This window comes from Tympanuchus pallidicinctus, unplaced genomic scaffold (assembly GCF_026119805.1).
Source record: "Tympanuchus pallidicinctus isolate F22 unplaced genomic scaffold, pur_lepc_1.0 scaffold22, whole genome shotgun sequence".
In the NCBI taxonomy this organism is placed as follows: Eukaryota; Metazoa; Chordata; class Aves; order Galliformes; family Phasianidae; genus Tympanuchus; species Tympanuchus pallidicinctus.
In genome coordinates, this window is record NW_026294739.1 from 8,773,801 (window position 1) to 8,794,150 (window position 20,350).

The 20,350-nt window shown below is 40.7% G+C and overlaps 1 protein-coding gene and 1 long non-coding RNA gene across 8 annotated transcripts in view; both read left to right on the forward strand.

Moving 5' to 3' along the window:
* The first annotated feature begins 4,200 nt into the window (after nucleotides 1-4,200).
* AGFG1 (ArfGAP with FG repeats 1) overlaps nucleotides 4,201-20,350 on the forward strand; it is a 36,803-nt gene continuing 20,653 nt past the window's right edge. For 3 of the 7 annotated variants that reach the window (XM_052687166.1, XM_052687168.1, XM_052687172.1), the window contains exons 1-2: nucleotides 4,204-4,451; nucleotides 12,414-12,507. In XM_052687166.1, the coding sequence (XP_052543126.1) occupies nucleotides 4,285-4,451; nucleotides 12,414-12,507 (261 nt within the window). In that variant the 5' untranslated portion in view covers nucleotides 4,204-4,284. Of the gene's footprint in view, nucleotides 4,452-12,413; nucleotides 12,508-20,350 lie in introns of all 7 variants that reach the window. The other 4 variants (XM_052687165.1, XM_052687167.1, XM_052687171.1 and 1 more) reach the window with 3 other exon arrangements.
* On the forward strand, nucleotides 12,514-20,304 carry LOC128082725 (uncharacterized). The gene is made up of 2 exons (XR_008207813.1): nucleotides 12,514-18,288; nucleotides 18,408-20,304. It is a non-coding gene; the product is annotated as an uncharacterized LOC128082725 (long non-coding RNA).

Genomic DNA, 20,350 nt, shown 5'->3' on the forward strand with positions numbered 1-20,350 from the left:
AACCATTTACAGCACAGCATTCATTCTTAGTAATGATCACCAAGAAAGAAGACAAATGCAGAGAGACTTAAGGCTTTTTTCTATCTTTGATGTCAATCTCTCGCATTAATTTTAGAAAGACATTATATTTTTACAGTCCTCTTTTTCAAACTCGTTGGGTTTGTTCAGATTAGGAGAAAAAAAATAGTTTACTTTGCGACTAGAAGAGTATGTGACTCCTGATACCTGAGCCTACACAGCTTTGATCTGTCTCACTTGGACACTGTAAAGCTTTTTGGTTAATACATACATTAATGCATGAAGCAATAAATTGGGGAGGGAGCAGATTAAACAATAATTCTTTTTGATAACATATATATATACATAGTCTTTATACTTCCCACTTTTCTGCTAGCTCTTGTTTTTGTGCCTCTTGCCCCATGTCTTCAAACTCCTCCAAGTCATGCTGAGAGCCAGCACATCTGCTTTGAACCTCAGACTTCCATTCCTGTGGTGGCTTAGAATAACTCCCCAGCCAATATTCCTCTAAAGGACTTAGGTGTATGTCATACTACCAGAACAGAACGCTCCAAAAAACTACAAACAATTGATGTGCATTACAAAAAAGCAACAACCTGATGTGGCTGAACCTTTCTTTTTATTGTGAGGCCTGTTTCCCATGAATAGCTGTTATGTGTAAATAGATGCTGGGCTATCAATCTTTTACCTTTCCTACTGTGTTAGTGCCATAGCAGTGGATAAAAAATGTTGAAGGGAAATGACATTTCAAAGAAACACAATTATGTAATTCAATCATGTTTGTTTGACCATTTCCCACAGGTAAATTTTCTTGATTTAAGTAACTGTCAACAATCTATAGTGATTTGTCTGAATGTTACAGTGACTCTGTTTTGATCTTTTGCTAAAACGTATCTATTCATCAACAAAAAGATGCTGCTAAATAAAACCACACAAACTTATGCTCAGTTGACTGAATTTTTAACAGAGCAAATCAGTGAATATTCCTGTCAGATAAACTTGCTGTGATCTTTCTTAGCATTTTTCAGAAAACTCTTTGTGTACAAATCTTGCAGTGGCAGTTTACCACAGATGCAGTATACCTAATCCCAGGATTAATTTTGTATACCCATCAGTAGTGAAGTAAGATGGATTTAATAGCCCATTAGTCTTTCAGCATGATAATTTCCACATCACTTAGCCTGCTGGGTTAATTGCTTTAAAATGGATATTATTGACCTCAATCCCAGTGACAAACAGGATGTCTTATTCATCTCCCAGATGTACATTCTTAGACACTTGTTTCTTTTGGTCCTGACAATAAGTGCCCTAGATTATACACTCATAAATTATAATTTATACCCTATTAGCCCATATTTAAGGGATTACTGAAGCAGTGTCTTTCAGAAATCATTAGGCTAACTTTTAAGTTTGGGTGCTGGTTTTTTTTTTGTTTTTTTTTTTTTGCCTTTTAATATAAACAGAAACGGTTTGAGTATAAGAAGCCGTTGTTTCACCTTTTGTTAATAAATTAATGTTGATGCTGAATGCTGCAGCAGGTGCAGCAGGGATTAAGCACTTTCAGAAAACAGCTGGTCAGTATATTTCAAACCACAAAAGCAAAAGTACAATCATTAAGAGGAGAGAATGAAGAACAAATTTGAACAGAGAATTAGGAATGAAAATTAAGGTCCTAGGACTAAGAAGCAGAAAAATATGTCAGGTAACAGAAAATCAAATAGTAAAGCTGAACAGTAAATTACTTTTTTATTATTATTTGTGTGTATTATTTCTGCTCTTAGTAATTGAGAGAAAAAATACAATCCTTCTGCTTTGAGGAAAGTAGCCCTAGCTGTGACCAGTCAAACATAGAAAGGGAAGAAAAGCACAAGTTACTTATTGCTTCTGGGGAGATGGAACAGGTGGAAAGCTGATGTAGCTAGTTTCCTGGTCTAACTTCGCTTTATAAGACATACATTAGATAGACTCAATACTTTTTAAAAAGTGATTTCTAACGAAACTTAATGTTTAAAACGTCATTTAGCCACTAACATAAGGCCATCTTGGTGCTGGTCACAAATAACATCTTAACAGTTTCTTCTTGAAGCAAATTAGAGCTTGCTCTTGTCTCTAGTATGATACAAAACTCATAAGACGCTTCTTATTAAACTTTGTGATTGACTTAAATAGTAGTGGCATGTTTCCTGTGAGTTCCATTCTACACGTCAATGGAAATGAAAGCATCAGTGACAATGGTATCATTTTTTTAACCAACTGTTCCTATATGATATTCATGACACAAGCAAGCAGAGCTGGACATTTTCACCTCAGTTACAAAGCACCTCTGACTCTCTGTCAGTGGTTTATGGGCTGGTTCTCACTGAAATGAAACTGAACTTGTATGCAGCAGCTTCCTGCTACCGCAGATCTTTTAGCCAATCACTGCCCTCTTTCCAAAGTATTTTCCAAGAAAAAGACCTTGATTTCTGACCTTTAAACTTTTTATTTTTCTTCTGAATTTAGGTCATTTGCTTTAGGCCACTGAAGCCACTGAAAAAATGTCCAGTGTTTCAAAGCATGCTTCAATGGAGGCAACAAAATGAAAACTTCTGAATAACAAGAATATCAGCATTTCAGAGAGAGGTTAGAAATTAGACAAGTGAGAATTTGGTCCTTCCAAGACTGGATATATTCCATATTTACTTTTAAGAATGCCATTTATACACTTGTGTCTATATAGTGATTTTTTACTTTGTTTTTCACTATAAGAGGCTCCTGCCATCTGCATTAGGAATATTTCAGATCAGTGCATTACACCTGGATATAAGAGCTTTGGACTGGTTGATCAGGTCATGTAAACGAGCAATTCCTGAGGTACTGGAGGAATGCCAAACTACTGATACTGAACACTAGTCCTGGGTTATTATTATTATTATTATTTTAACTAAAACACAACAAACCAAGCCTAATCAACCAATCAGCCAAACAAAACTATGAGGAAAAGTCAAAGTATGAGGGAAATAGAGCAAATCAGATCTTGCTCAGTGATAACAAATACTGATGTCAGATGTCCAAGATCTGACCGTAAATACACAGCACAGGGAACCATTAAAGCTTACAGTATTCTAATCATGCATAGCGTTGCTCAGTGTTTTTGCCAACTGAGTTACAAAACAATAAATTAGATCGAAAGTTGTTTTTTTCTTTGAAAGTATTTTGTACTGAAGACATTCCTTCAGATAGGTAACAACTTTGTAGCTTAGTGGCAGCTCTGAGCTCTGAGCTTAGGCCAGAGCCAAGGGTTTCTCAAGAGTGGGAGCAGTTACATGTGACTATTAGCTGTTCCTTCCCTTTCACGGGGAAAGCATCCAGTTGGAAAGAGAAATTCGCAAGGGGAAACTGTGTATGCCTGATGCCAGCAACAAAGAAGTCACAGATAGATTACAATGTTCTTCCTACAATTGCCTGGTGAAAATCTCAGGCTGGATGTTGGGAAAAAAATTCTTGTTAGAAGAAGGGGAGAGGCAATGGTCACCGTCCCTGCAGGTGTTGAAGGACTGTGGCGATGTGGCACTGAGGGACGTGGTCAGCATGCCCGTAACGGTCGCGCCTTACTACAGAGTGGGCGAGGGGGGAGAGGGCGGTGCAGAGCGCAGGAGCCAAACCCTTCGTTTTATTGAGGTTTTCCTACCGAGGTTCTCCACAGAACCGCCCCCTCCCCTCTCCCGCCACGAAGCCCTGCTGGGTCACGCCGGGTAACGCAGCCCCGCCAGCGGTGCCAATCCACCCCCCCGGTCGGGGTCAGAGGCGGGATGGAGTGCGTCCTCCCAGCCGAAAGGGGGCGCTGCGGCCGTCGAGTACGCTCGGCCCCGCCGCTCCGTCGCCGCCATCTCCTTGCCTGATCTCATAAAGGTGTCGCGCAGGTTCCGCCTGGACTCGTCGTCATTCAGCCGCCCCGGGCCCGGCGCCGCCGCCGGCCTCTTCCGCGCCGCTGCCCTCGGCCAGGCGCCGCCCGGCCCCTCCTTTCTCCGCCCCCTCTCCCCCCCTCCTTCCTCCTTCTCTCGCGGTGCCGCCAGCCGGCGTGAGTGACCGCCGCGCTCCCGCCCCGGTTCAGCGGCGGGCGCCGGTTGCCCTCCCCGCCCCTTCCTCCTCTTCCTTCCCCCGCCCCCCACCCCTCCCCGCTCCGGGCTCCTCTCCCGCCGGCCGGCCGGGCCCCGGAGCGCCGCCGCCGTTGGGGTGTGAGCGGGGCCCGGCGCCGTGCCGGGCCGTCCCCTCGCCGGCGGGGCCATGGCCGCGAGCGCCAAGCGGAAGCAGGAGGAGAAGCACCTGAAGCTGCTGCGGGAGATGAGCAGCCTCCCGCCCAACCGCAAGTGCTTCGACTGCGACCAGCGCGGCCCCACCTACACCGACATGACGGTGGGCAGCTTCGTGTGCACCTCCTGCTCCGGCATCCTGTGAGTGCGGGGGGCTTTCGGGGCGGTCCCTCGGCCGGCGCCGGCCCGGCCGTCGCGGGCTGACCTCCGGCCCGGCTCGGCCTGGCCGCGGCTCCGGGGCGGCAGTGACGCGGGCCGAGCGCTCGGCGCGACGTCTCTCCCGGGGCGGCCCTTCGTGCGCAGGGCCGCGTCGGACGGCAGCCGGCGCGGGGCTGCCCGGGGGAGGCGGCCGGGAGGCTCTCTGGGAGCCGGTCGCTGAAAGTCCGCCCCGCGGGCAGCGGCTCGGTGGTTCGTGGCGGCCGCGCTTGGCCTTGGCTTTATCCCTGCTGGCGAGGAGGTGTTCTCCTGCGCGCAGGGAGCGTAAGCGTTTTGCTCCGGTATTGGGGGCGGGGGAGCAGCGGCAGAACGAAGCCCTGAGCGCGCCTTAAGATGTAGGGAAGTGCTGGGAGAACGCTTCTGGGACCAGAGGAGACGCGTGGCCCAGCGGCTCGCTTTCGTGACGCGAGAGATGTGGGCAGACGATCCTGTTGTGAACGTGTGTTTTTGGCGTTGAAAAATCGTGCTTCAGTGTTAGGTCACCAGTTTGGCCTTTCGCAGATGCTTGCCGTTAGTTTAAGACGACTCTATGCTGTAGGTTGGAGGATAATCTCCAGCCTCAGCAGGTTTAATAGGATTGATGAGAAAAAGTTGACTTTTCTTTTAATCTTTCATTACTTTGTGTGAACTTTATATGTAATTCTGGCGAAGGAATTGGTTCTGATGAAGGAGATGATTGCATTTTTTCCTGTTCCTCATTCCTGCATGGTCCTCCTCCTCCCTTTCCCACCCTTCCTCCTCCTTGGAGTGTGTATGAAATTAAACTGGCGGAGATCAGTCAGTTCTGAATTTCAGTTTGTGTCATCAGGATGTCAGTCACATACACATAAGTTGGAGAAAAAGCCTACTGACTTCAATATTATTGTTTGCTTAGTTAAGTCTCTTTGCTTGTTTGTGTTTCTGTGGCATTGAGCAGGATCAAAGATTTGGCCTATGTGGTATGTCAGAGGATACCTATTTTTGTTTGTAAGGTTTTGAGTTTGTAAAACATATGTAGGAACCTGAATGAAGTCCTGTCCCTGACTAAGAAGGACTGAGTACTCCTTGTAGGTTCTTCAAGCACTCTGTGTTCTAGAACAAAGTTGCTAATTACAATAAGACTCAAAGCAAACGTGTTAAGTTCTGTGCTGGATTCACATGGAACAAACTGCGTTTCATACCACACAGCTAGTTAGGCTTTTTTCCCCCCTGCTTTGTGTAGACTATTGCATACAGAAAATACATTCAGGTTGGGAAGCTGAAGACTTACACATGGCACTTAATCAGCCAGCCCTGGCTATTGTTTGCTATGCTAGCAAACTGTTATTTGTGCTGGCATGTGAAACTATTTTAAGCTACTGCACAGAGCTTATTTAATGGTTGCACATGTTCTTACTGGTTAAACTGTCAGCACGACAAAAGTACTCAATGAGAATATTCTTTATTTTCCAGGCTTCTTAGTTTTAAGAAAAGTATCACAAGTGCTGCTGAGATATTTTGTGTGGCTTTGGGAGGATTTGTTCATTCTATCTATTGGCTGTGATGTGTGGTCCACTAATGTCCATAGTCCAATTTACAGTAACATGAAGGATATGCAATGAAACAGCAAGCGAGCAAGGGACAGCTGTCACTTGCTGTTAAGTTAGCTATCACTTGGTTGCTACTGTGCTTGAAGAAAGTAAGGCTTTTTCTGAAAGATGCTTATCAATTGGCATTTTATTAGAATATTATTATTCCAAATGTACAGTGTTTCTGTTAAAGAATGATTTTAGTTCTTATAGCTAGTAACGCTGATGCTTAAAGAGAGTACAAAGGACTGTTAAGAGGACTTTTTCTACTGAAATAAAATTGTGTTCCTTTCATATTGACATGGAAACACTTTCATGAATTGCATATGCAGATCATACATCCTTTCTGTTAACACCTTAGAACCTAGGCAGTGGGATATTTTTCTTGGTAATGAGACAGCATGGAGATAGAGAAGTCCTGCCTCACCACTAGAAACTGTTTTTTTGTTTGTTTGTTCTTAAACATTTCTGTTGGAACAGACCTTCAGACAACTTGTTTATTTCCAAATGTTTTTCAATGGAGAGTTCCACAGTGCAGAGGAATGACTTGGGAAGAAACCACGTAATGGCAAATGAGCTTAAAAGTCTTGCTGCTTCTGTAGTTCTTAATGGCTGCTTGCGTTCTGCCTCATAGTACTTGCTTTACTGTAAGGCTGTAATGTTATTATTACTTGGTCTTGCCTGTATGCTATGTGAATGACTTTCATTGCTTCCTGTTTTAATTAACTTTTTTTTCCAGTCTGTTACAGGAAGTGTTCTTGGAGTAAGTAGACTGTTTTTTTTCAAGGGCAAAATGCCCAGTGCAAGATTAAAAGACTGATAGTTAACGAGTCTCCTTCAGAAAGGTTACTCAGTTAATTCTAATGTGTGGTTGCTAACATCAGTATCAACTTCAACAGGTGTGTTGTTCTAGATACAGTTCTAAACTTCAGAAGTCGGATATCTGAATAGGGTTTTTTGGAAGTTTTCTGAGGTGTTTATTCAGTCTGTTCAAACCCAAAGCCTTCGTGTGGGATTTGTCATTAATTTCTAGTGGTTTCTACTAACGCTTCTGTGTACAGAAAGATATCAGTGCTATTTGTTACCAGACCTAGTTTTAAGAAAGCCATGACTGTAAAGTGCTTCCAAGAGAGTCTGATTAGCTTGTTCGAGTGCTGCTGAACATGGCAAAGAACTAATGAGTTTAAGAAGGTCTGCTTCTGACTTAAATGTTGAAGGTGAATCACAGCAACTTAGTTGCTCATAATATAGTGGGGGTCTTTTTCCATAATATGCAGGACTTAAGTTTTCCCAGCAGATTGAGTTTACCAGAGTAAAGTCCGAGCTGTACGAAATGGAGGATGCAGGAGAAAGTTCATGCGCAGTAATTTGGGTAGCGGCTTGGGATAGTGTTGAAATACCTCTGCTTGTCCCCTTGTTTAATCACTCTTTCTATGGAAGGAAAGCTGCATAGAATCATGGAAGCTGTGCCCAATCCTGCTTTTTGGTGTTGGAAAAGAATGCAAGATGTGTAGAAATATACACATCACATCATTGTGTTTGGTAGTGATGTCTAGTGTTTTTGGATGCCGTAGTGTATTCTGCTGATAGTGACATCCTCTCTTTGTCTTGATCACGTGCTGTTTTGACTTGTTTCTCAGCTGTCTCTTGTCTGTCTTTGCTTTCAAGCAGCTCTCCTGCTCAGCTTTCTCCTAGTTATCAAAAATTAAGGTGTTTGTAAATTCTTGAAAAAAAGATTACCTGTTTGACTATGAGTCCACTTCCAGTTCTGTACTCTTGATGTACCCTTGCCTGGTGGATAGCTTTTCTAAAAATCTGCTGATGATCATCTGGACTCCTCTTCTACCCTTCCCCTCCCTGGCACCACTCTTTCTCCCCCCTCCAACCTCCTGGGGAACTTTCTTATTCAGATGCTGGCACTCCTGGCTTGCAGGAAGGAGCGAGTAAGAGTATTTAGAACATATTGTTACTGTGGGGAATGAAAAAGCTGTTTTATCCAATTTCTTACAGTTATTGGATGATGTGGACTTCCGTTGGCTGGTTATAATATCCCTATTTGAAATGTTAAAACTTTCTGGCTGAGGGACTTCTGTATCAGCCAGATTGGAGTGTTTAATGGCTGATACCAGTAACAGACTAAACAATAAATCTTTGTGTAATGGCTGTGGCTTGCTGTCCCTTTCTCCAGAAGAATTCTGCAGAAATTAAAATGTCTAAATGAGCAGTGCTAGAGTGAAGGTGATTTTGACTGTTGGCGTAGCTCCCCAGTTCCTTTTTTTCCTTATCATCATTGGAAAATGGCTCTGTGCTATGTATCTATACATTCATTCTTTTTTCTATGTGCTGGCTGGAAAGCTAGATAAATGTCTGTGCCATGGTAAATACTGTGAAGCTCAGGAAGGATTTTTTTTTAGTCCAAGAAAAAGGCTAAATTAACCTTGATTGAGTATGTAAGTCTTTTGCTGTTAAAAATAAAGTGAACTTGTGAGATGGTGGAAGGTCTCCAGGGAAGTCTTCAAGTACCCAGAATGGTCAGTACTGCTTATATTCACTTATTGCTAATAACAATAGTGTAGAAATAACGAGTGTGGTGACACTAGGCTTCCAAAACTCATTTTCAGGCACATAGGAATGTAGGGTTCTGTGCAAGGGCCTCGCATTTGCTTTGCCTCAGTAACTTCCCTCTTCTTTGGGGATCAGATTTTGCTGGCTTAGACCTGAGATCATGTTAGAATCTGACGTAGGGTGACATTAATGGTGTTGAATAACCATCTGCCCACCATTCCTCCCATGGAAGTGCCCCTCTATCCCAACCAACAAAGCCCACTTCTAAGCATTTATAAATAGAAACTTGTGTTCCAGCCCTGTCTGGTATTCTCTGAAATGTTGCTGTCATTTGTTGGAGAAGAGCACAGAAACGGCTGCTCTCCCAGCAATCACAAGTTCAACCTAAACTAGCTCTAAATTGTATTAGTATCAAACCTTTGGTGCTCATTGATGGTGTCTTAAATGTTGAATGTTTAAATCCCCAGACTTTGTGGTCTTGTGCTGCTGGCCTTAAAGCTTCCTCTGTTAGAGCACAAGTTCTACCAGTACTTGCTGGAGAACAACCTTGCTCTGTTTGCCATAGTATCCAGCTGATGAACTATCACTGACAGCGTGGACCAAGTCAGTGCAGGACAGTCTCAGAACTGGAGGTTCTGGTTGCAGTGCTGTTCTGCAGGAATAATCATTTCTGAGTATGAAGCTTGTATTCATGAGCAGGATGGAAGTGTGGGATGCTGTAGCTATGGCATGCTGGCTGCATGCAGCCTGGCAGAATGGTCATCTGACTCAGTCATCCTTCCCGAGTGCCTCTGAGGAGATGGCTGCGATCTGGATTAAGCGCTGTAGGGTCATCCTGAGGAGCTTTGCAGCACAGAAAGGAGTAATTGGTACTGCTGCACCTGTATGGGTTACAAATATATGTTTGGGGTCAATTTGAGTTTAGGCATTATTATTCTGACTAAAGGATTATAATTCATTTGTCTCCTTAAATAGGAATTAAATAGGAATACTGTGATGCATTAGAACTGTGCAAAGTGCTCACCTAATATATAAAAGAAACAAAGCAAGTATTAGGTAAATTCTTGTTTTCTATGTCTGGATAAAAAATGTCCTTAATTCCTCTTAAGGGATAACTGTACTTTGCTGTCTACCATTAAGCTTCTCCTGGAGGTATCTGAATTGCTTGTGAATCACTTGTAATTCCTGTAGGCAAGGAAGGGTAATATAGCTTAGGACTTGCGAGCCAGAGCTTTAGTACTTAGTTTTCTGTTTTGACTTCTCCTTTCTAAATCCAGTTACTGGACTGTTCTAGGGAGATTCTAGTTGGTTCATGGGTATAGCATGTTTGAAAGTAACTCTTACTAGTAGTAGTAAATCATATTAAAAATGTTTTTAAGATGTTTTGATTGTAAAAATCGAAGTGATTTTATCAAGAAACTGTGCACGTGTTTTGGGTTGTGTTTCCATGCTGTGCAATACAGCCCCTTGAACTATTTGGTCTAGGCTGATTTCTTTTGCGCTTCCAATATGCGAGAAGATCTTCTTAGGCTTTCTCCCACCCCTGGTCATCTTAAATGAACTTAAGAGTTACTCATATGTATGATAATGCAGCTTGAACAATAACTTTGTATTTCTGACCATTAAAGTTCAGAATGTCACGTTTTATTAGATCAGTGATTCAGTGGTGTGCTCTTCCATCATGCAAGACATCAGATGCTTCTGTGCTAGGCTCTGACCTGTAGGGATGGGGCGTATTTCCCTCCTTAACAGAAGGATGTAGAAGAGATGAGTTGTCGTCTTGTACATTGCAGCCATAACTTGTAAATCCGGGCATCTTGAGCTTTATAACACAAACTTTAAAACAGGAGAGCAGTCTGCACTGGAGAGAGGTGGTGGGGTGTGTAGGAAGCCTCTAGTCAGGCTGAACACCATCTAGTACAGTGCTTTAAATGTGCTTAGTGTGGTGCTTAACAGAACTGATGGCGCACTTATGCTCTCCTAAAAGCTGTGAGAGCCCTAATAAATCAGTGTAGAGCAAGTACATGTGTTTTCCTACTTAAATATCTCGTGCCTTCTTGCTGTGATACTGAACTGTGGAGTCTAATTTTAGATGTTCAGGTTTGAAAAAAATTTGCTTTAGGCAAATAACGTTCTGTGAAACTAATTTTCATAGGCCAGTAGGTTCATGTGTGACTTCTGTTTTTCCAGTACTTGCAAGTTCATGTATGTCTTGGCAAGGTACAATGAACTGTTTGTGTTTACCCAAGTGTTTTGAACAGTGAGCGTCTTAAATCTACAGTTTTTGAAGTAATGGTTAAGCTATACATCGTGCTTAGCCTTCCTAGCAGTATCCAACTTTTCATGTGGAAATCAACTCTATCCTTTTTTTTAAACACAAGAATCAGCATTGACATTTTATAGTGGATGTAGACAGCAAGGTGAATTTGCATGAAAACTTTACAATAGGTTTTTTCTGTTAGGCTTTTCGGTACTGAAAAAAAATTACTTTTTAAACTTATCTACAAAGATTAACTTTTTATTAATCAAGTGGGCAAAGTAGGTCTAAACAGTGACATCATAATTAACATTCCTGGAGTAATCAGAGTTTAAACAAAACTGCTGCTCAGCTTAAATTAGTTGTCAGTGGTTTGTATTCCTAAAGGCGATCTAAACCAAACTGCCAATTAATGAATATTAAATTAAAATTTAATATTAATTAAATTAATAAATAAATAACAAATATAAGCAACAAAGCTAACTGTATCAGTTGATTTGTTAGCCATTTGCTGGCCCTGTATTACATTCCTGTAGAGCATTCCTCATCTTCTCTGGAGATGGCCTTCTTGCATGCATAGAGTGCAATATTTTGTGGTTATCTCGTAATTAACTTAGTGTACGTTCTTTTTAAGACAGTATCAAAAAAAATAAATCTAGACGTGATTAAGGTAACACGGCTGTACTACCTGTTGGTGCCCCCACTGTTTGGTATATGTGGGCTGTAATGTTCTTCCTTTCATTGAACAAAACACAGTTTGATTTTAATTGCGAGTATTTGTGGGCAAAAAGCAGTGCTTAGCATGTACTTAAGGAAAAAGCTTGAAGGGAAAGCATTTTCTTATACTTGCTGTGTTACTCAGCAGGATTTTTCTATGCTTGCACGTTTTCACTGAACTGGTTTTGACAGTATCAAGCTTTGGCAACAAAATTGACTTTTGGTTTCTTTTAGTCCTGCTTTGAGCAGTGTATGGATGTGAGAATGTGCCCATCTTTGTCTGAGGCAGAGCTGCTGCAGCTTTGAGCTATTCCACTATTTTGAGAGCACAATCGGAAACTTGACTTTCTTCTGTTGGTGTTACTTGTGGTGTTCAGAAAGAAGATGACAGACCTGTGGACAGAGGGGCAAAAAATAATCTAGAGAAAGGTTCTGGGAGGTTAGAGCAAGAGGAAAAAAATCTGAGCTGGGAAATCTAGCAGGCAGAAATCTACTCCAGTTAGAGCGGGGTCAAGTGCAGGAGGATTGGGAGGGCAAGAAAATGATGATGGAGGGACCCAAGATTGAGAAATGTAAAGGAAAAGATGAACAAGTTTGTGGAAACAGATAAAGGTTTCAAAAGAGGTATAATTGTCCTCATAAGTTTGCATGTGCAACTTTGATCTCTAAAATTCAGTTATTTGACTTTGCACTCTGAATGCAGTTTTGAGATGAGTTGGCTTCAGTTTGTAATGTTAAAAGTGATTGTGTGATGACGAATTTCCTGAATACTGACAAAATGCTTCTTCGTTCTTTTTTTAGACGGGGCTTGAATCCACCCCACAGAGTGAAGTCAATTTCAATGACAACTTTCACACAACAGGAAATAGAATTTCTGCAGAAACATGGAAATGAAGTAAGTATTAATTACAGAATACCATGTGATAAGCATTTCTAATATTCAACTTTGAAATAGTAGTTAAACAAAACCTGAGGTTTTTTAAGTAACAAGTACTCAGGAGTCTTAAAGCTAAGCTCATTTGAAGGGATACTCCTAAGGAGCTAGTTTCACTTCAGTAGCTGATGATCAGAATGTTGTGCTATTACCTAGCCTGACCAGCCTAGGTTCACATGGTCAGATCTTAAGAGACAGGTTTTCCTCCTTTTCCTTGATGTTAGGCACTATGCATTTATTTAAACTCTGCATGCCCCGACCTTTAGGCTGACTGCAGCAGCATCTCCTGAAAGAATCAACCATGGCAAACATGAATGAATTACTTATAGATGTATTTCTGTGGGGTAGGTGCTAGGAAGCCTTACAATAGTTTCAATAGCCTTTTTCTTCAATAAAAATATAGTGGAATTTTGAAGGTCTTTGAAGGGAAGAAGGAAAAGGAGACATTATTTCCTCTAAGGATTAGATGATCTTGTATGTTTAGAGGGACTTGTGTCAGCTTTGAAGAAATGAAGTTCTAGTGTACTGTCTTTATTTTACTTTTTTTAATAAATGAAAATGAGATCTGATATAGATTGGATTGCATCTTATGGGGCCCTCTGTAGAATGTAAACCCTGGATTCCGTTGTTGCTGTCCTCAATTTGTGGATGAGGTTTGCATTTCAATACTGTGCTGTAGCATTAAGAAGTTGGAGGCGACTTCTACTCCAAATATGGAAAGATTCTGTTTCACTTTGATAGGATCTGTAATCTGTTTCAGAAGAGTTATTGATTGTAGTCAGTGGAATATTGTACTAACGTGTTCTTGTAAAGCTCATCATTGGTTAAAATGCTGACACTCAACTTCTGTAAACTTAGCCTCGTTCATAACTGTCAGCTTTAAGAATGAAAATACAAGTAGCAATTTCTTTTCCTGTCCTAAGAAATAAGTGTTACTTGTTGAAATGTCTTAGTTGTTAGTTGTTCAGTGGGTGATTGCTCTAGACAAAGCTGGAATGGGGTCTAAACTGCCTGACAGTACAACATTTTCTCAATATCTTTTAGTAGCTTTTTGAAATTGCTATGGTTTGTTAAAGCTGTTGAACAATGTAAATATTACAGCATGTTGTTGACTTTTTGCATAAGGAGAGCAATAAAGAACCTTTTGTGGGTCTAGGTAAAGTATATAGGAGTCTCTTTGCATAAGATTAGATTGTAAAGCAATGTTAGAGTTTACATTTTCCAAGTATAAAGGAAAACATGTGAGCATATATGTATATGTATGCACAGGTCTAAAGTATGCATCCATGTATGTATTTGTATGTGTGTATATAGTTGAGGACTGCTCCAAAAGTAATGCTGCCTGTCTTATTGTATTGGCCCACGATATCAGAGGTGGATGTTGGTGGTATGGCAGTAGAGGCTGAATCTTCCTGCCAATATTTCATTACATTTTGTTGCCATGTGGCAGATGGCAGCAGAGGGATGTCCGACAGAATGGTGTTGGACAACAGAAGTGTGTATGAAACAAAGGTGCAGAACTGAACTGCTCCGTGAGGAGGAAATGGTACCCACTGGCATTCATCAGCACTTACTGAATGAGACCCAACAGTGGATGTGAGCACAGTGAGGTGGTGGGTGGTGTGTTTCAGCAGCGATGACAGCAGCAGTGGGGTACCTTTGCTAGTGCAGACTTCTATGAGTGTGATATGTGGTCTCCTGTTTCTTACTGGTGAAAGTGCGTGGCTCCTGGTGGTGACTGTGCTGAAAAACAGTGTTTTGTAGCTGAGCATTTGCTCTATCAAACAGATATTGTGTAGTTTGTATCTGTTATAGGTTCCATGGAAATAAATAGGAGGCATTACTTTCAGAGCAGCTTATAACACACCTGTATTTGTTTTTATTTCAGTTTTTTTTCCAAATCTGCTATGGCTAGAGAATGTGATGACTTTTTTCACTGATTTGAAATCAGAAGTTGTCCTAACACGGTTGATCAGCATAGTTCCTCCTTCTCATTATAGAACTGACTACCCTGCAATGATGATTTATTTTATTCATAATTTACTGTCAACGTAAATACACTTGAGATATCTGCAATGACATACTGTTTCAAGAAGCACATGTCTTTGTAGTATTCATTTCTGTCATTAACAAAACATTGTAATGATTTAACTGAGCTACCTCAGTAACTAAGATGTGCCTCTGTTGTCGTTAAGATTGCTTGCTGAAGCTTTACTGCTTTAAGCACCATTAGAAGTTTAAAGCCTAATTAAGCATGCTTTCAGTTCCTCATGCTGTATGTTGCAGTAGTTAAGTAGTAACTTTCTTGTATTAGTATTGACCTTAGGTAGTATTAGGTAGATGAAATTCATCTCACTTGACAAAAAACCCTCTTTTTGGTCTAGTTTGTTCATATACATAGACATCTGTGCTGATGCTAAGGAATTAAACTTTTTGATCTGAACTTCTTCAGACATGAAACTGTCCAGAGTTTTAGAGATCAGTAAGAAACAAAGTACAGTCACTAAATGTTTTGGATGTTGGCAGTGCTGAGCTTTTTAGTTCTGCAACTGGAAGAAAAATAAAGTTTTTATTCCAAGTTAGTGTTTTTAATGTCTGTTTTTCTATGGTGTGTAAAATACTTTTATATAGCCAGGGCCTCTGTAGTAAACTTTTCTATTTCTGGATTAATAGATCATGGTGTAGCACAGGGAATTTGTTCTCTGTTGAAAGAAAAATAGCAAGAATCACATTAAACAAACCTTCACTGAGATAAAGTCATTATTAAGGTGATGAGTTGTTTTTGGAGGAAGTAGTTTTCCACTGTCCTTCAGGGAGTTGTTTATAAAGTCAGTGAGTCAATGTATTGTGTGAGGTTGATGTTCCCTTAAAAACAAAGGGTAAAGTTTTCTTAGTTCCTGAAATAGTAACTTTCCCCAGTTGTCACAAATTGCTGTCTTCTGTGACACACGTGGTTAAAGCTGTGCTTACTAGAAAGCTTCTCTAAAGAGACTGCATTTAGAAGAGACTATTCAGAGCAGCTTCTCTTAAAACATGAGATACTACTTCCTTCCCTGTAGATTCATTGAGAATCTTCCTAGTGAAGTTAACTTTTGGCTGAGTTTTTACTACTTTGGGTTCAAAGCCAAACCTTGCTGTACTTGGAGAGATGTGTATTTTGGTGGTGCTTATTCATCTGTAGGTAGACACCCAGACTCTGGTTTTACTAACGTGAGTAAGTGAGCAGCGCGCTCACTTGTATGGCCAGAATGGAGGTGTCTTCAAGCTGATATTCCTCGTGTGCCTTCTGAAGTCGTTTTGAAGGATGAAGACAATTCTGTTTGTCTGCATAGGATTTTTTCTCCTTTTCATGAAGAGCAGTATAGAAGGTATTTTAATACCTCATGGTAGGTTTGCTAAGGAGTGTGTGGTGTGGAGACTCACTTTGTTACGAGCGTTCAAGGAGAGCTGATGCTTATTAGACCTCTGATTCAGTAAAGCAGTGTTAGTGGGAAGTGAACTTGCTGCTTGTGGTATACAGCCGTGGCACTCATCTCATTAACGTTGCAGTTGTGAATATCTGTACAGCAGCTTCCTACCACATGTGAAAAATAGTAATAGGAGGCAAAGTGTTACAGTGATATAATGATATCACTATATGTGATAGTTAATTTTTCTGTTTTTGACGTCTGCCAGATACTTTAATTTTTCTCAATAGCTTATTCTAACCTAGTAATGCTGGCAAATGACTTCGTTCTTCTATTTGGAAAAACTGTTTTGCTCTGGGATAGATGCTCACCTGAGTTACTGAGCAGAATGCTGTGCAGGTGGGCTCGGCTGCCTGAAATTAGTTTAACAGTGCTTAAGTATGCTTTCCTGTGACTCTTACTTAATGGTACCTGCTGCCCAGGTTTAGATTGGGGTAGAGCTAATTTACTTCATGGTAGCTGATATGATGCAAGCGTTTGTTTCCTGTTTCCTGCTCTGTAGATTCCAGGAGGATCTGGAACTCCAGAACTGGTAGCAGTATGGGCCTGGTTCAAAGCTAGTCTTTGGGCTGAACAAAATGCTGCCCTAGAATTTTCTTGACTGTGGAAAGTAGCTGAGAAACTAGGAGTGGAAAGAATAGTAATAAGCTGGCCCTGATGAGTCCTGACAGCATGAGCTGTGCAGTCAGGTGTCCTTGTGGTGTATCCCTGGTTCTGTTAATACGATATAGAGATGGATGAGCTGATTGCATGGGGAACAATGTCTTTGTTAGCAGGATTTGCTAGCATGGACTGTGCTGATGAAAGCAGCTGTAGCTTTTGGACCCAAACTGTCTTTGAAATCTGTGTACTGACAGTATAAAATTCCTTTAACCTACAGAGATTAATGAATAATATTGACATTAGAAATGCTGAACTACTAAACAAAGCTATAACTTGCTTACATAAGGGAACTGTTTCCAAATCTTTCTTCCTGTGGTGAGTGTTATGTTTCGGAACATAGTTCTGGTGTATAGTAATCTGTAGTTATTTGCACTGTCAGCATTACATTGGGTGCACAATGTGATATTTTGTTGGGGGGAGGGAGAGATCTAATTTTGTGTTTACCAGACTGCTGAAAGGTAATATCTCATTAGAGCTTTTTAAACAAGTCTGACACAGGTAGTCTTCCCATGCAGTGGGTTGTCTGGGTCTAAACAAGAAGTGCTTTGTTGCTGTAGGTCTAATAGTGTGTATTTTCTACTTAAAGTATAGCTTCTCCCAGCAGAAGTACGTCTCTTACTATAATTTATCCTTGCCATGTTGCCTTTTACTGCATAGCAGGGCCTAACTGAATCTGTACGATTCCTAACTAGCATGGCTAGGCTAACAGGAATTTAAGTGTGGTGGCTCAATGTGTTGTGTAAGCAGAAGGCCTTTGTTTCTCCCATATCTGCCTTCCCACACACACAGGAGATCTATATCAGTGAAATAGTTATGACATGGTGAAATGTTTGGTGGTTGAAATACATAGCACTAAAACAGAAGTAGCTGAACTCTGAAATTCTCAGGCTTTCTGCAGAATCGAGTGGATACAGCTGTTTTCTCTGTGAGCAGTTTTTAGTACATCTTTCCCTCCCCACCACATGAATCTATAGTTATCCTCCCATCACCACCAAATGCAACTATCCAAACCTAGAAGCAGATAAATTGGTATGCTTTGAGCCCTGTCTGGAACTCCTAAAAGTAAGAAATAAAGTAGGAGGCTGGGTTTTAAACCAGAAGCCTTTCTGGTCAGCTTGGTTTTGCGAAATACCAGATACACAGTGAGTAGTGTCAGTTCTTTAGTCCGCTGTGCAGAAGCTGAAAACAAAGGCAGTCCCTCAAACTGTAGGACTATAAAAGGTGTATAGGAAAGAAGGTGGGTAAATGCATTTATTCTAGGAAAGAGTTTATCCCTGAAATAGAAAAGTTGTTGAGTATAGACACAAAGAAACAAAACCAATGGATTGTAGAGTTCTTGGAGTTGGAAAGGACCATACTGTATATGCATTTGGCCCAGTTTTTCCTTTTTGTGATAAGTTATGTCAGCTTGCAGTTTCTGCCTTTCTACCTCCAGGGTTTTTATCTAGGTCAGGGTGAGTAGGTTGAAGCTGGTTGTGATTCTCTTTTCCTTATTGCTGCATGCTGTACTTGCTGATCTAATTCTGCACTTTCCAGTATCTAGTTGCCAAATGTCTAATGACATCCCTTACAGGTCTGGCAGAGAACAGATGCTGTTCTTCCCAAACCAGTTGTAAATGTCCTCACAAACTTTAAAATCCCACTAGGATAGCTATTCTGAGTCTTGGTTTCTTCTAATTATTGTCACTTAACAAGGTTTGCTCAACTTTGCTTTATCTTGCTATTTTGCAGCTCTTATGATATTCACTGTGAAGTAGTAGAGGCAAGAAAAACTTCAAGTATTCCATCTGTCAACCTTTCAACAAACTGGACTTTCACATGCTGCATGCACTTACTCATTGTGACTTCAGCATGTCTTTTTTTCTTGCTGCATTGGTGACCCAGTGGGACATGAACTAATTATACTTTTCAGGGACAGTGGACAATGATTATGGATTGTTGGATATGTTCCACTGTTTCTAGGGGATCCCATGTAACTTGAATGTTTACTCTTGGCTCTCACTTGCCAGACTCTTCTCATCTAAGAAGAGCATATTGTTTAATAGAGCTTTGGTTATCAAAAGGAGGAGTATAGCACAGCTTTTAGTGGATGTACAGAGCTTTTGAGCAGAAGCTTTAATTTGTGCTGCTGTTCTGAAAAGAACAATATTACTGCTAAATGGCTGAACCAGGGCTAGCTCGAGAAAATGAATAAGTAGAAGGATTTCAGGAAGCCTTAGCATTTCAGATCTGGTACCTCAATAGAGAAGTTGTGCAACTTTGTGATGGATTTGGTTACTTCATATACTACAGTCTGAGAAAGAAAAGAGGAGGTAATTCTGTGAGAATAGAGCTTAAGATGTATCTTGAAACTTGGGCAGTAGCATTTTCCTATTTAGTCCTTCAGTGCAGATTCAGGTATGAGGTAGTTGGGTGTTTATTTAAAAAATACATGATCTTCAAGGAATTAGTTTGATATCCCAAAGCATATAAATAATTTGTTTTTTTAATATTCTCTCTTTTTTTCTTATAGTAAGTTAATATTCAAAATCTTTAACAGAACATCTAAACCCGTAAAGCATGTTTTTGAGAAGCTTTCTGTGCCCTCTGCCATCTTTTTGCACCTATTCTTTTTTTTTTTCCATGTGCTGGAGGTAATGCCTGAGCACAAGTCAGCACCTGCTGTGAGTGTCTGTGTCCTAATTTGTCCAGATGTCCTGAGGCAACTCAGGCCAGACGGAACATAGAACTGGAGCTCATACTGGAGTGTTCTCAAGTGAAGTTGCTGATCTGATTTTCTGCTTTTTTTTTTTTTTTAATGATTAATCTTGTAGTATCTCAAGTGCTGTCAAATTCATGTAAAGATTTAAAAAACTGGTAAGTGGGGAGTGATAGGATACCCTAGATGTAAGTGCTGAATACCCCACCACAGCTAAACTGCAAATAATGTAACATTAATTTTAAAAGGTACACTTCCTTGAGCTTTCCTATAAGACCAATACTTAAATAGCTTAGAAACAGTATAATCTGGTCAATAAAACTGCATTGCACCGGCTATTGTATTAGTAACTTCTTAGCTTAATATGATAGAAAGGTGACTATTTCAAATTACAGCATTAATAAGTTCTGCCTCTGGCTACAAGTAATGTTTCCTTGTAAGATGAAATCAAACTTGGAAATTATAACAATACTGTGCAGCTTTCCGCTTTTTTTTTTGGTAGATAGCTGACCATGGTCTCTTACAGCTTGCTTGAAGCATAATCAATGTGTTATTGTGGATCCCTGTCAAGTCAGATGATAGTAACAAAAGTATAGCTAGAAAGAGCATACAGGTCACTAGCAAGCAAGCAAAGACAACGGGCCTTTTATTGTGCTCGCTCCCAATGGCTGCTGATGTTCAAAGCGTTGGGTGGTACTTCATACAGAAATAGACATAACTGTGTCTTTTATTAGTTTCTCATGTGATACTAAAGCTTTATAAAAAAAAAAAAAAAGGCTTTCTAAAAAGACTCATTTGTATTTAAGATTTCCAGCCCATTTTATTTACTCTCTACAAATCCTTTATATAAAGAAACTAAGGTGTGTGAAAGTTCAACGGTAGTAGAAATATTAGTGAAAACTGTTGAATAAATGAGCATTGCTTGCTGAAGCATGTGAGACTAAATGTGGGTTTTTCTGCTTGGGTGCTATGTGTT